We start from the raw sequence: 16,204 nt of genomic DNA on the forward strand, positions 1-16,204 counted from the left end.
TCTCTCTCTCTCTCTCTCTCTCTCTCTCACACACACACACACACACATACACACCTTCCCCCTCTCTCCCTATAGCCTAAAAATATTAGAGAGTCAAGGGAGCTCTGAGACTCATCTCCTTGCTGTGGCTCTCCTAAGCCAGCATTTTAAATGCAGATATGTCCATGGAGAGAGGATGTCTCTAGCTTCCCCATGTTCCTTGAGCCTTACCACCATTTAAAATATCTGGGACGTAAAACAAAAATCCTATGTTTAGGAATGAAAGACTTTATCTCACTAGGTGAGGTTTGTGACTTGCTGGTTGATCAGAATTAACCTGCTGAGAATCCCTGAGAGGGGTCCCAGCTGCGGAAGGAGATATCTCAGGTTAACTCACGCTCTTTGCTAAGATAATAGGAGCCCTGACATTTTGAGGATCTCATAGAGAAATCTACAGGTTTTCCTTGATGATTTCCCTTTTTGCTTCCACCAATGACAATACACACCACCTGGCCATATCTCCTGCATCTTTCTTTCATCTCTGATAAGAAAGCAAAGATGGCAATGACTTTTGCAATTAAGAATTTGACAGCTACTGTAGGCTCATGGACTTCAAATAATTTCCTAAGGAAACAAATAGACTACACTGAGGAGTGTAAGGAAGCTTAATGAACCATGGACAGAAATGCTATGTAGTCACTAAACCAGCTGTAAGAGGAAACGGGCTTTCATTTGATTCCAACACTTGCAATAGTGAACATGAAAAGGTAAAGATGATGCCCAAAGCCCGGGAAGTAAGGAACTGACTTAAACTGTAAATAAGATGTCTTTGGTGAGCAGTATCTCCTTCAATTAAAATAGCCAGTCCTGAGCCATGGACTTACCTGGAGACACGGAGGAGTCATAGCTGCTTCTTTCCTTTCGGTTCATCCTGAAGGCTTGGATATCCTTTTCCCTGTATGTCCCAAAACCTTCAAAGCTCCTTCTTTTACTCCCACTCACTTCACTGTCCCACTTGTCATTCAACGGGTTCATGTTGCCAAACACATCCAAGGTCTCTGCCCTCGTGCTGCTGCTGTCTGCACTACTGCCATTGGAGAACTTCTTTGTACAGGAGTCAGCAGGGTCTCCACTAGTGTCTCCTTTCTCCTTCACCTGCGTCCACTGCTGGGCATCAGAGAGTGACAGGGTCGACAGGGTGTCAACCTCAAAGTTGTTCTTGGAAGCTTTGTGGCTGACCTCACTGTGTTGGTGTTTCTGTTTCTCCTTATGCCTACTCTTCTCGCCCACCATGGGGAGGTCTTTGTCAGCGCTGCTTAGCCGCTCACTCAAGACATGGCTAGAGAAGCCTGTGGACTTGCCTGCAAAGAGACCACTCAGGTCATCACGGGTCCCCAGGATTCGGTCCTCCTTGTGCTTGTGTTTGTGTTTGTGTTTCCTTTTGTGGAGGCGACCACTGGACAACCCAGCACCACCCACCTTTGGGGGATTGAGAGAGGGCTGTATGTCTCCAAGACCCATGCCAACAGGTGTCTGCAGATGTACCCCATGCTTTGCTTTGTGCCTGGCAGTGCTGGACATCTTCACATGGGAGCTTGCATGGAACTGGGGTGGAGGCACCGTCGGCCTCATAAATGGCGAAGCTGTGCCAAGAGTGTGAGATAGGTACAAAGGAGCTGGGTACTGACCGTAATAACCAAGGTTCATCATAGGCATTGATGTGTAAGGCATTCCATAGGGTGCATAGTAACTTCCACTGGGGATAGGGTAGCTGAACCCCTGTAAAAAAGGCACCTTTGTCATGGTGTCATTGGTTTTGGCAGGCCTACCACGCTTCTTCTTGGACTTCATGTCTGAGGTCCTTCGAAGATAGAGCAAGGGGTCATACTGTATATATGGCACGGGGTAATAGTGATCAAAGTTGATTCTAAAAATACTGGGATATGGGTTCTCATGATAGAATGTGTAACTCCGGTGGGAGATCCTGAACATCTGGAACTTGTTGATAAGCTCTTCTAGGTCTGCAAGGAATTGGAGGTTGTCGCGGTTCTGCAGGCTTTTCCTTTTCCGCTTGTGCTTTGGCTTCTTGATGCTTTCGTGGGTGAGGAAATTGTCCACGATGAGATGCTTCTGCCGGTGGCCGTGTCGGTTCTTTGTGCTGGTGTCAGATGGAATGGCCTCTGGATTGTCCAAAGAGCAGAAGTCAAAAGAGTACCGCCGGCGGGATTCTGAACTCTTCTCGGCTTGATCAGATGTGCTGTTGTTGTCTGTCCCAATGCCACTGTCACTAGGGATTGTCTCCTCACTGTGTGACTCACTCACAGGTGACAGTGTGATTTCCTTCAGGGACCCAATCTCACACAGGTGTGAAGGTGAGTTGGCCATCAACCTGGGAGGTGACAGCTTCCAGGTTCCACTATGTAATCCTTTCTGGGTTTTGGTAGGAAGAGCACCGATGGGCTGAAGATTTGGCATAGTTTTCAACTCTGAAAAATTGATTTCAGTGCTGGCGGGGCTCAGGTTGCCATTAGACCCGACTAACTGTGTGGAAAGTGGGTGCATAGCTGCTGGTGAAGATGCCACAAGTGACTGAAAGTTGGAAGGCACGGCTGGAATATCCGGCTGGCTAGAAACAGGCCTTGGGTGCTTGATGGCTGTCTTAGGTTCTTCAGATGGGGGCTGCAGCTCTGCCCTAGGTTTTCTGCCCCTCTTTTTGCCAATGTAGATGGTCCCTCTCTTGCTGACATTAATTTGCTTACCCAGTCTGCTGTCAATGGCTGCTCCCCCAGGGTTGGTCTGGGGTGGCATTTTTGCCTTCAGAGCAATGTTGCTGGAGCAGGACAAGATCTGATTCAAGATGTTTTTCCTCTTAAGGGTCTTCATCTTGTTGATGGTCTTGATGGTCTTCTTGTCCAGTACACCAAGCTTTCCAACTTTTTTGTGGAATTTCATCTCACTCATGGATTTCTCTTCTCCTGGAACTAACTGGGCCAGTTTGGCCAAATTGCGTCTTCTCTTCCTCTTCTTAGTGCCAGGAAATTCCCGGCTGATTGGGCTGACTGGGCTGGTGGAAGTTCCCTCATGAATTGTCTCAACAGTGAGTAGAGGCTGTTTCTTTGGTCGTCCTCTCTTCTTTTTAACTGGCGTAATCACAGTGAGACTGTCTGTGTTTGTGTACAGAGGACTAGATGGGGTGATAGGATATGCGGAAGGTGGCTCCACCATGAGTTTTTCTGAAGTGGACATGGCTGATTCCCGCAGCATACTAGTGGGTCTGGGTTTGCTGCAGGTCCACCTCCGTTTTGCGGCAAATTTAGGGTGCTGAATTTCTGGCAGCTTGCTTGAGAGGGGTGGATCTGTGCATGGTGGAGGAGTCATGACCAGGGGAGTTTTTCGCAGTCTGGCCGAATTACTCGAGAGAACCTTCTCAGCACTTACAACACCTTCCAGCACAACTGAGGAGGGCTCATTCTCCATAATTTTAGCGAGCTTGGTAGTGCGAGGATCTTTCTTACTTCCTTCAGGGTGAGAGAGAATCCTGCTAGCTACTTCACTGCTCATGGGAATTCCAGAAGCCAAGGCTTTCTCTGGTATGATTTTTTCCACCATTGTTTTCACAGACTGCCTTTTCTTCCTTTTATGGCTAGGTGGGTCTAGGGTTGGAGTCTTGATGGGAATAGTGATCCGGACGTGACTCATATCATTTTCAGGATTACTGATGGAACTCACATTCTGCCTGGCTGGTGATACCTCTTGGATGTTCTCTGTGGAGAAGCCTTCTTTTTTCCCTTCCAAGTTATCATGAGTTTTGGTCTCAAATGCTTTTTGGGCATTCTTGACCCAGTCCAGGTCTGAGTTTTGTATGGTTTGATTTATTAAGTCTTTTTTATTTGATTTCTTCTTGCTGTTTCCAGTAGGGGGATCTGGGGACTCCATTGATCCTCCTCCATCTTGGTCTACTAAGGGTGGGAGTCCACTGCACTCAGCTGAGCTGGTGGTCTGGGCTGGTGAACTGATGTTGCTTGGAGCTGGGACCACATTACCCAAAAGCAGATCTTTGCTACCGCTAGATAACTGACTCCATGTGTTGTTCACGCTACCTTTCTTCCCTTGGGACTTGGCAAAGGAAGCCACAGGCTCAAGGGTTGGAATCTTGGTGGTGCTTGGAGTTTCTCGACCAGACTCGGTCCCAATAAAGCAATTCTGAGTGGTGGGACCATTATCCAAGCTGGCAGACCAATCTATGTGGCTCTGGCTGCTGCTTTTTTGCTGGTGCTTTGGTTTTAAGGTGTCTCCAGTGAAGTCCTGTTGGAGGCTGGGATCATAGTGGAGGGCTGAATGTTTCTGTGGCCTCTCATAAACCTGAGAGAAAGAGAAGGAGGAGGGGGATGAGTACATTGGCACCATTAACAAAGTTAATGTTGAGGCTCTTAATTATCTGAAAGTTAGAGGCAAATGACTACTTTAACAACTTGTAACTCCAAGCTATTTTATCAGGGTTCCTTAAACTGTAGTGATAAAACTATATTAACATTGTTCTCAAATGAACCTTAAATGGGGTCTAATTTCAAGGCCCTGCTTTCAAATAAAATAGAATCATAGTCTAACTAGTTTAAGTTTAAAATTAGTATCATAGAATGTTAGGGCTGAAGTGGACTTTAAAAGCCATTTAGCACAAACTACTTCAATTTTACAGATGAGGAAGCCCAGGTGAAAAGAGGCTCTGCCCAAGGTCACACAGCTGTTTAATAGCAAAGTTGGGACTAGACTGAGTTTGACTAGAGCCTGACTACTAGCTTAAGGTTCCTTCCACTCTACCATAATGCTTCCCTCCTCCCTCCCCAACATATTCCTAAAACCGTACTTCTTTCCTCTCTTTAATTTTTCCTTGACGTTTTGTAAATTACAACTGGTATCACCCATTAAGTAAGTGCTCTCTATGGGAGAATGCAAAAGAAATTCTAAGATCTGACGGCTAGAAACACAACAAGGGTCTGCCACTCATGGAAGGGGAGGGGGGGGCTATTGGAGAACAGAAAATAAATGGAAAGAGGAGAGAGAATGGGAGTTTCTAGCCACCCATCATTCCACCATAAGGTTTTATTTTAGGTTCTATACCCCACCCCCATAGGGTGCTATAAACAGTAATGCACTCTATAAGCTATTAACATTAATAATTACATTTTTTGCTAAGAAAAATAATTACTGTAATTCACTTCTAATGGGGATCCTTTAACCTCTTAAGACAATTTCTTATAGTACCATAGGGGGTTCTTCATATTCTGAGGCACACCCTGGGAATGGACTATTCTAGGAAAATCAATATCCCTCATGGGATACTGCCTTGGAATTTTGCCAGCTCATCTTCATTCCAAGCCTTCCCCTGACTGAATCACTTCAGGACTTCAGAAGCTTCCTTGGAATTCTTTAGTTGGAAGGGATGGAGGTCAGCTGAGCATTCAAGGGTGGGGGAAACAGGATCAGTTTAATAGAGTAAATGAATGCAGACTCTTATTCATCAGGTTCATGAACACTAGAAACAGGGCACAACCTTTAAAGTTCATGTTAAAGACACATACATATACACATACTTAAAACAATAATAGTAAAACTGGACTTTAGATTGTTGGTAGAAAATTTAAAGAATGTATTTCCCCCAAAGTGGGGCACTGAAAATATAAATAGGCTCAAGAAATGATCAAAGGATCAAAGATTTAAGAATAAAATTAAGAAATTAATTCAATTAAATAAAGAAATTAATCAATTAAGAAATGATCACAGGATCAAAGATTTAAAGTACTGGTAAGTACTTGAACGTTTTTTTTCTACTACAATTCCCTCATTTTGTAGGTGAGGAAACCAATGCTTAGATCAGAGAGGTACATCTTGGCTGGAAGGGGCAGAACTAAAGAGGAAAAAGACAAGTCAGGACAGGAGGAAGAAGGCCTAATGGGAGACAGCTCTCAAAATTACAACTTTTTGAAGGTTTTCCAGGAAGAAACCAAAACTACTTATTGGAGCAAAAATCTTGGCAAGAATGTTTCAGTCAAATTATGGTTAATCATGTTGGAAAGTTAAAAGAGACATGAGGGGCATTTGGGCTACTTAACCTTTTGAGGTTGATGTTATATATGTTAAGCTATCAAAGCTTAAAATTTTACTCAAACTTTTGGGATGTCCTTTGTGTCCCATGGGAAAGACCCAAGAGAACAGTTTTGGGGGCCTGCATTTCCTGCATTATGGGGACACCTTTTTCTTGAAATCCCTGAATAATATGCTTCCGTAGATGGGTGTTTGTAGAGGTACAATCAATCAGTCCACAAGGATTTATAAAGTCTCTACTCTGTGCAAGGCATTATGTGAGGCACTGGGAATACCCAAAAAGAAAACTGTCACTAACCTAAGGAACAAACATTCCATCACCATAAACAACAAATACACACACAGGAAAATAAAAATACATACAAAGTAAATACAAGTTGATTTGGGGAGGAGGGGCAGGAGATATCAGGAAAGGCCTCATGTAGTCAGGAAGACTCATCTTCATGAGTTCAAATCTAGCCTTAGACACTTACTAGTTGTGTGACCCTGGGCAAGCCACTTAACCCTGTTTGCCTTATTTTCCTCATCTATAAAGTGAACTGGAGAAGCAAATGGCAAAACACTCCAATCTCTTTGCCAAGAAAACCCCAAACAGAGTCAGAAAGTGTTGGACACGACTGAACAACAATAAAAGGAGATGAATGGAAGCTGTGCTTTGAAGGAAACTGGGTGTCATAAGAGGCAGGAGGGAGGAGGGAGTGGATTCTAGGCAGCAGAGAGAGACAGTACAAAGACAGGAAGGCAGAGTATAGTGTGGTGAGAACAAAACGAAGGAATCCAGCTTGGCTGGACTACAGAAAGCATGAGAGTAATGTGTAATTATCCTGTAAGGGAGGCTGGAGTCAGAATGTGAAGGTATGTAAATGCTAAATATAGGAATCTGTTTTTTGATCCTGGTGACAAAAGGAAGGTAGCAGAGCTGACTGAACTCCAGAATGACTTGGTTAAACCTGTGCTTTATCAATATCACTTTGGCAGTTTTGCAGAGGATGATTTTGAAATTGAGACTTTTGGCATAGAGACCAGTTAGAAGGCTACTTGTAATGATCCATGTAAGAGGTGATGAGAGAACAAAATAACATGGCGACCAAGTGAATGGAAAGGCAGAAGTGTGAGATGTGTTATGGAGGTAGAACTGACAACTGATTGAATATGTGGAGTGAATGGAGAGTGAGGAATTGATGGAGTTTACCTTTTGAACATGAGTGACAAAAAAGGTGTGGGGTATATTTGACAGAAATAGGATCCATTTGGAATAGGGGTAGGTCTGGAAAGAAATATAATGATTTCTGTTTTGCATATGTTGAATTTGAAAACTTTAGACATCAATGAATTTGACATGTCTAAAACAGGCATCTGGGGATATGTTACTTAGCTCAGGAGACAGACTAGGGTAGGTGGAGAGATCTGGGAGTCATTCGCATAGAGATGATAATTAAACCCATGAGAACTAATGAAATCACCAAAAAAGAGACTGTAGAGAAGAGAAGTCTGAGACAAGGCCTTGGGCCACATCTACAATTGAGGCATGTGACAAGGAGGATCCAATAAAAGGTGTGATCAGACAGAAAACAGGAAAACTAACAGAGAAAAGAGTCACTGAAACCTCAAAAGGAGGGGATATTTAGGAGGAGAGAGGGGCTACCATTTTAAATGATGCAGAGAGGTCAAGAAAAGGTCATAAGATTTAGCAATTAAGAGATCACTGGTAACCTTGAAGAGAACAGTTTTGGCTGTGTGATAAGGTCAGAAGCCAGATGCTAGAGGATTTAGAAGACAATGAAAGGAGAAGTGGAGATAATCAGTGTAGACTAGCTTTTCAAAGAGATTGGCCAAGAAAGGGAGATTTGAGATACAGCATAATAGTTAGGATATAGCTAAGGATAGTAGGCTATAATGAGGATTTTTTTAAGGATGGGAATGCATGGGTTTCTTTGTAGGCAGCTAGGAAGGGTTTTATTATTTGCAAAGAACTCTACATATATCATTATCATCATTTGATCCTTACAAGAATGCTATAACATATTTGTATTATCTCTTTTTTTTTGCAGCTGAAGAAAGTGAAGTTAACTTGCCTAAAGTCACATAGCTACTCAGTGTCTGAAAGAGGATTTGAACTCCAAATTAAGTACTCTACTATAATAAGGTGCTTTAATAATGAGGTACTGGAGAATTTGGAAGGAGAAGGGATCAAGGATATATGTAGTATGATTGTGTTTAATAAATGTTTTTGTTTGGTGACCAGATTTATATTTAAGGAAGATTATTCTAACAGTAGTATGAAGGATGATGCAGAGAAGAGAGTGGAGGAAGGAAATTTTGTAAGGAGGGCATTATAATAGTCTAGATGGCATTGAGAGTCTATTTGAAGGTGGTGGCAGTGGGACTAGAAAAAGAAAAGATGCAGGAGAGACTGCAGAGGTAAAATGGATGCAGGAGGTAAAGGATGGGGATGGTTAAGAATAACTTAAAGGTTCCAAACGTAGGAAATTTGGTTGAATGAAAATGACATTAACAAAATGAAGGCATAAAAGAAACAAGTTTAAAGGGAAAGGTATGTATGGATTGGGATGTGCTGAGTTGGAGGACATGCAAATGAGTGACTCCTATAGACAACTGGAGATGTGAATTAAAGAAAGAGGCAAGGCTAGAGATAGAAATGTAGGAGGCATTTTCAATAAAAATGGCGGGTGAAGTCATGAGATTTCTAAGAGAGTATGGAGACATTAGGGAATATGGCCAAGGATTAAACCTTGATAAATGGGAGAAATCAGTGAAGTAGAGAGTGAAGGAGGCAGTTAGAAAGGTAGCTGAAGAACCAAACGACTATGACGTATTTGACACTAAGGGAAGAGAAAATATTAAGTAGAAGTGAATGTTAAGTAGTGTTAAATGCTTTGAACAGGTCCAGGAGAATAGGCACTGGGGGGAAAAAGGCCATCAGATTTAGTAATTAGGAAGTCATTGGTCATATCTGAGGGAACTCTCATAGTTTGGGTCCAAAGGATATTTTAATTGGGGCTGATTCGGTATACTTGGCACCTGCACATAACATCACAATGAGACAGATTTTTCAAGCATCTAAGTGAGTCACTGTGAATAAATCAACAAACACACATTCACATTCACATTCCACTGTATGTACAGTGTTGTACTTTTCATTGAGTATGGGTAGAGGTAGACACTGGACTGGGCTATATTATAAAATATATGTAACTCAAGTCCCTTGTCTTTGCCTAACTTACAAACTGGGAAGAAAAAATATACATACTATATCTAAAGAAAATTTATACAGCAAACAGAGCAAGAGAATATAATTAAAATGGTAAATAATTTTCAATTATTATTTATAATTGCTTTCAACATCCATATTTTTAAACTTTTGAGTTCCAAAGTCTCTCCCTCCCTTCTGTCCTCCCCCACTTATTGACAAGGCAAGAAATCTGATATCAATTTATTTGTTTTTTTAACCAGTTTGGAAGAATATATTGACTGATAAACTAGAGTGTGTACTAAGAAGGCTAACCAAGATGGAAAGGATACTTAAAATCGTATCATATAAAATACGGGTGAAGGAATTGAGGATGCATTTCCTGGTTATTGGCTAGGTGGCTCAGTGGATTGAGCCCTGGAACTAGAGTTTGAACATCTGAGTTCAAATCCAGACTCAGACACTTACTATAAAGCTGTGTGACCAGGGCAAGGTACTTAACCTCTGTTTGCCTTAATCCACTAGAGAATGAAATGGTGAACCACTCCAGTATCTTTGCCAAGAAAACCCCATGGACAGTATGGTCCATGGGTCATGAAGAGTCAGACATGACTGAACAGTAACAATACTGGTTACTATGAAAAAGCTAAATTAAACTTGTTCTTGGTGTTAGAGGACACAGATAGGAACAATTAAGTAAAACTTACAAAGAAGCAGATAATAAATAGTAAACAAAAAAGGGTGTCCTAAGAATGAGAGCAGTCTAACAACAAATGTTTAAGTTTTGAGAGGCAATTCATTCCTTTTCATTGTAGGTTTCCAAAAAGATGTTTGAAGACCATTTATTTGTAACATTACACCTGTGACCCATGCATTGAGTGGGTATTGACCTAGATCAGTGCTGTCAAACTCACACAGAAGCAGATACCTGAAAGGAGGGTGGGGAGCTCATCGTGATTTAGGAAACCACAAATTAATATTACCTATGTTGTGCTGTATTTTTATTTATTTTGTTAAACATTTCTCAGTTGCATTTTAATCTGGTTCAGGCCACACCTAGACTTTTTTCAGGCTTCTTGAAGGCTTTAATCTCACAACACCATTGTTCCACAGAGCTCAATGATTGTCAATACACCTGTCTATCATTCAATCAACAAGAATTTATTGATTACTACTCTTTTAGATGCTGAGGGCATAAAGACAAAAATTAAATAGTTTTCTGTCATCAATGTGCTTACATTCTATTTATCAAAGGGGTGGATCAGACACATAATATAAGTCTAACATCCAGAATACTGAGTTTTGACCTGGTTTTAATTTGAGTATGCAAGTAGCATTCTTTTTTTTTCCTATCACATAAGAGCTATAGCATGACACCAGGGGAACTCTATAACACATCAGAATGAATGGGTGAATGATAACAATGATAAGTCACCAAGAGTGGGAATGTTGGCATTCAACTGAGGGTTTATAACAATACACAGTGCTTAAAATTGTTAGACATTGGTAAAAAAGAAAAAACAAACCAAAAAAAGCTTGCTAGGCATTTAAGGACCTTCTTCCAATGTAATATTAGCTCTTCCCCACCTCCTAATTATTTCACTTGCCAGTTAATTCTTCCTTTGACAAAGACTATGTGGTTGTAAGCAGGTTGGATTTCACTGCCTGCATTTGATAGGTGGGGCCTGGTTACTTAAAAGAACTAGCAGATCAGCGGAAAGTAATGCAGTTAAGTGTATTTGGTTCTCAGTGTATCCATCTGGATCAGTGCCTGATTCCATTGTCCCGAATGTCTCTGCTTCAATTTGCCCTGCTGAGAGAGCACGACAATCAAAGGGCATAGTGGACAAAAGAGAGGCACAACAGACGATCGGAAGTAATGGCAGGGAAATGGTCCTTTAAACCCTCCAGTCAGATGGGAAGAGAAGAGGGAAGGGGCAGAAAGGAGGAGAGCAGCTTTCAATGGGGTCCTCACAAGTCCTGACTGATGGCTGTATCTAGTTGTACTTCACAAAAGCCCATTTCTTTATCTGTCACCTAGGACACATCATATACACGGGGCAAGGCTGTCAGTTCCAGTATCTCCTGCCTTGAAAACTGAGCACTTATTCCAGGGAGAGAGATGAAGTAGAAGAGTGTGAAAAAAGCAGAGGGATGTGGGGTCAGGCCAGAGTGTGGGTGGGGCGAAGAAGAATAGGAAGAATAGGAACATTATCCTCACCCTTTGGGATTTTCATTTTGTGATTTTAGATATGTATTTCTATTTTTTTCTTCCATTTAAATTATGAGCTCCTTAGGGAAAGAACCTATATCTTTTAACATTTTATCACAGTGGATCCTTAAATATAGTCTGTAAAATGATGGTACACTAGATTTTTCATTATTTTCCGCATTCTATGTTAACCATGATTTAAGTTTAAATTATAAATGGTCCCCCAGTATGATTTTTTAGCTACTCCTTAACAGTTGGTGTGTGCTTAGAGTACATGTTTTAATTCAACTGTACTTTAAGGAAATGAATGTGCCCTTTATCTCCAGAGAGTAAAACAAATTTTAGCTCATGGAATCCTATTTTAAAAGCACTAGGGAAATTGACTATTTCCAGGATGCCTCTGGTAAATCCTGCCTCTTTACCCTTTTGTAACGACCATCTCCCACTCCCAGCATGCCCTCCCTCCTCTCTTCTGCCACTTATGACCCCTAGGCTTCTTCAAGGGTCAATTCAATCTCTACCTGTCTGCTTTCTACTTGAAGTCTTTCTTGCCCAGGTCCCAGGACATTAGTGCCTTATCCATCCCCCAAATCATCATGCATTTATTTTCCATCTATTTCATATATATGTTCATGCAATAATATGTAAAAATATGCAAGTATATGATCATCTCTGACATATACACACAGACATCTATAAAAGCATACTTCTCCTAATAGAATATATGTTCCTTGAGAGTAGGAATTGTTCCGTTTTTGTCTTTGTTTCTAGCACAATGCCTAGCTTATAGTAGCTGATAAAACAAATGCTTGTTGATTATTTTATTGAATAGGAATAACTTTTGTTCCAATGTATCCATTAGGAAAATCCAGGGTTCTCCTAAAGGAAAGCTAGATGGAAGGAATTATCATTTCAGTTTTACTTGATTGAGAAAAAAATCTAATGCATATCAGAAAACCATAAAATATTTTCTAGGGGAGATTTTTTAAAATTAGCTCTGCCATTGTCAAAGATAACTTTATCTAATTGTATGTAATGGGTTTTGTAGGAGATGTAAATATGAGTGAAGAAGATGAAATGTGGAAAGGGAGTAGGAAGCAAGCATTTATTCAGGGACTACTATATACCAAGCACTGTGCTAATACAAATACTAATTTAATACGGTTCTCACAACAATCCTAGGAGGAAGGTACTATTATTATCCTCATTTAGAGTTGAGGAAACTGAGACAGACAGAGGTAAAATGACTTGCCCAGAGTCACACAGCTAAGAATTATCTGAGGCCAACTTTGAGCTCCAATCATCTTGACTCCAGGCTCATGGATCTATTTCCTTTAAAAAAAATTACTTAAAGCTTTTGTTTTTGCATCATCTTTATCTCCCAATCTCTCTCTCTCCTCTTCCCAGAGAGTCATTACTCATAATAAAGAAGAGAGGAAAAATAAGTATAAACTATTTCTTATTCTGAAACTCTACACACTTAAGACCATTGTTACAACAGAAGAGTCTTCCAAGGCTCTAAATGGCTGCCATGATATTTGTGCCACTTTGTATGGTGTTATAAGAATTACAAAAAAAAAATCTAGAGATCTTCTAGTCCCAGCTCCTCAGAGACCAAGTGAAGTGACTGGACTATAATCACATAAGTAATATCAGAAGAGCTGGAATTCACATCCAAACCCTGACACCAAATCTTGCACTCCTTCTTTTCAATGAATTAGATTTAATATTATATAACCACTAGGGTCTTCTCAGAATCAGAAAATGTTAGAGATGGAAAAGTCTTTAGATATCACCTAATCCAAACTCCCATTTCCACACAGAAGACAGAATTGAATTTCAGATAAGGCAAATGACCAGCACAGGTCAAACAGTAAATTGGCATAGCTGGGACTGGAAGAAACCTCGGCACCTGAGTCCTGTCTCGGACCATGTGGCATATGATTCACTTGCAGTATGCTCAGGCTCTGCCATTAGTTGACATTTGGTAGATGTTGCTAAGCTGAATTATTGCTACAAGTGACCTCAGAGATCACAGTCCGATTCCCATATTTTAAAGGCAAGAAAGCAAGCCCTAGGTAGTCAGGTTTCCCTAATGGTCTACAAGGGTTCCTTCTAGGGAATTCAAGATGCTGGGCAGGATAATTTTCCTCTTCAGTCTGGGTTCTAACACCAGGAATACAAAATCTGGTGCGAATGAATTCAGAAGGCCCAACGTAGGCAGCTGGGTGCATGCCCAGGACAGTCCAGAGAGACCACGAAGAGACACCCAAGCTGAGGATCTCTACCTCCTTATCAGATGAACCTCAGAGTTTAGGTAGGATCCAGGTGATGTCTCAAAAAGTGCTCCTAGCAAGTACAGGGAGCAGATCCATGGAGACCAAAGAAAGGAAACACCTCTGTTTAGTCCAGGGGTGAGGAACCTGTGGCTTCAAGGCCACATGTGACCTCAAGGCCACAGGTTCCCTCCCCACTCCCCCACCCCCCACTTAGTCCATATAGGGAGACTTAGGAGAGGCATCCAGTTAACGATCCAGAGAAACACTACACATATCAGGGCATTTCCTGACTTTGTAACAGAGAGAAAACAGCGGTAGTGTATCTATATAGAATATTCATGCTAGCTTTTGCCAGCCCCAATATTTTGCATCTTATACAGCCTAGCATACTACCCATACTTTATTAAGCACGTTAAGAGCAGGAATTGTTTACCTCTTGGCTTTGTATCCTGAACTCTCAGCACAGGGCCTGGTAACACAGTAGATCCATAATAAAAGGTTGTTGATGGACTGCTCAGCATAGAGTGGATATACCAGAACAGTGCTATACAAATGATTTGTACCACCTAGTGATGCTTAATTACAGAAGTAGACACAATGTGTTACCAGTAGTGCCGGGGCAAAATTCACATCTTCTGCCCTTAGCAGTCAGGTGATCTTTCTACCACACTACCTAAATATTAGTGACTATTTCTGGAATCTGGGGAGAGAGGAGGCCCATGCCTAAATTTCCCCAGGACACACAGAAAAAAAAAAAAGCCTTCTCATGAACTAACCTAAGGGCGGCCAGTAAACCCTTAGAGTCATTTTATCCTTTTCTTCTTCCTGGGTTCTTTTTGGCTGAGGGGAGGCCTAGGTGGTTCATCTCTTCCCCATGGCATGGCCCTACCTAACAATCCCTGTGGATGATGAGTCGTTCTCATTGCTGGTGGTATAACTGCTAACCCCCTAAACAAAGGCTCTTACTATATACTTCTTCAAGTAGAGGGTAATTCTCCATAATTAAAAATGATTACCAAGATGAGCCTCCCCCATTTGACACACACATACACACCCACCGGCCCCAAGAATCACTTGGCAAAATACAATGAGGCTTTTCTTTTCTAGTGGAACACCTAACACAGCCAATCAACCGCTTAATTATTTCCCTTTCAACACCCCAAATCCTCCCTCCTCTGTACAGAGGCAGCTGACAGTCTTGATCCCCAAACAATAAAGCCCATTTCCCAAAGTGCAGGTGCCCCTAGTGACCGGTGGGTCAGGGTGGCCTTCTCCCTCCTCCCCCAGGCTATTCTAATAGAGCACACATGCTGTGACCCAGCAGACAGGTAGCACTGTGACTGCCTCAGGAAACCCCCTGCCCAGTGACAAACCCACCTTCTTTCAGAGGTAACAGAACAACTGACGAGAATCTGGCTCACCAATCAAAGTTAATACTGCAACGCCTCCTCTTTAAATCATTTGCGGATCCATCTGTGTAATGACTCCTCCAGTGTAATTCCCTATTAAGAGGCTTTATCTGGAGAGATAAGCAGCTGGTTTCCGTGTCACTAATTGCTGTCTGCTGTGATTTTAAAACATCTGCACCATTGTGCTCTTCATTTTCATATTCTAATCACCCTGAAACTTGAAAAAGGTACATCGCTGATTGTTTCTATGGGTTAATTAGTACACAGTCTCCTTGTAGAGACAATTTAGAGGCAGTCAGAACCTCAATCAGGAAGTTTGTTTTAAAAATTAATAACATCGGTAGCGGCTGGAGGGACTGACATGTACAGTGACATCGGGATTCTCCTCGAGGGATGAGCTGTCCTTTGTTATGTTCAGTAGAAGAGCAAAATACCACAGAGTAGGAGGAAAAAATTCAGGTAGGGGGGAGTGGGAGGTAAATGTGGGAACAGAAAAAATATCATTCTGTAACATATGTTTGTAATTTTTCTCTCTCAACTGGGAAAGAAATGGCCACTGCCACCATCAAGTCCAGTCCTAAGACCTTTGTCATCTCAAACCAACATACGATGATCTTTTTCTAAGAATTGTGTGTTGCAGCAGGTACGGGGAATGGAGAGGAGACAAATTCTTCAAAGAATGGAGGAAGTTCAATTTCTAAATTTTCTTGGTCATCCTCTAACCTGAACCTCCTCACAAACCACCAAAAGAAGAATTAAACCATCCTTGCTTTTCCTTACAGAATGTGCTCACTGGTTCCTCTGGAGCATCAGATCAAAAGCTTCTTTTGCAGATGGCACCGCCAATGGCTTCTCTCAAGACAAGCCCAGGATTCATTGATATTTTCTCTCTCTGTATGTCTTTCTCTGTCTCTCTGTCTGTCTCTCTTCTCTCCTTTCTCTCTGTCTCTCCTTCTTTTCTCTCTCTCTCTCTCTCTCTCTCTCTCTCTCTCTCTCTCTCTCTCTCTCTCTC

General features: G+C 41.7%; 1 protein-coding gene across 4 annotated transcripts in view; it reads right to left on the reverse strand.

Moving 5' to 3' along the window:
* The window catches only part of SETBP1 (SET binding protein 1), a 514,417-nt gene that overhangs the window by 154,448 nt on the left and 343,765 nt on the right, over window positions 1-16,204 (reverse strand). For all 4 annotated transcript variants that reach the window (XM_069075445.1, XM_069075438.1, XM_069075454.1 and 1 more), the window contains one exon: window positions 864-4,341. In XM_069075445.1, coding sequence (XP_068931546.1) covers window positions 864-4,341 — 3,478 coding nt within the window. The remainder of the gene's footprint in view (window positions 1-863; window positions 4,342-16,204) is intronic.

Source organism: Petaurus breviceps, unplaced genomic scaffold (genome assembly GCF_028583685.1).
Source record: "Petaurus breviceps papuanus isolate PSGF00001 unplaced genomic scaffold, PetGlider_PUasm1.0 151, whole genome shotgun sequence".
NCBI lineage: Eukaryota > Metazoa > Chordata > Mammalia > Diprotodontia > Petauridae > Petaurus > Petaurus breviceps.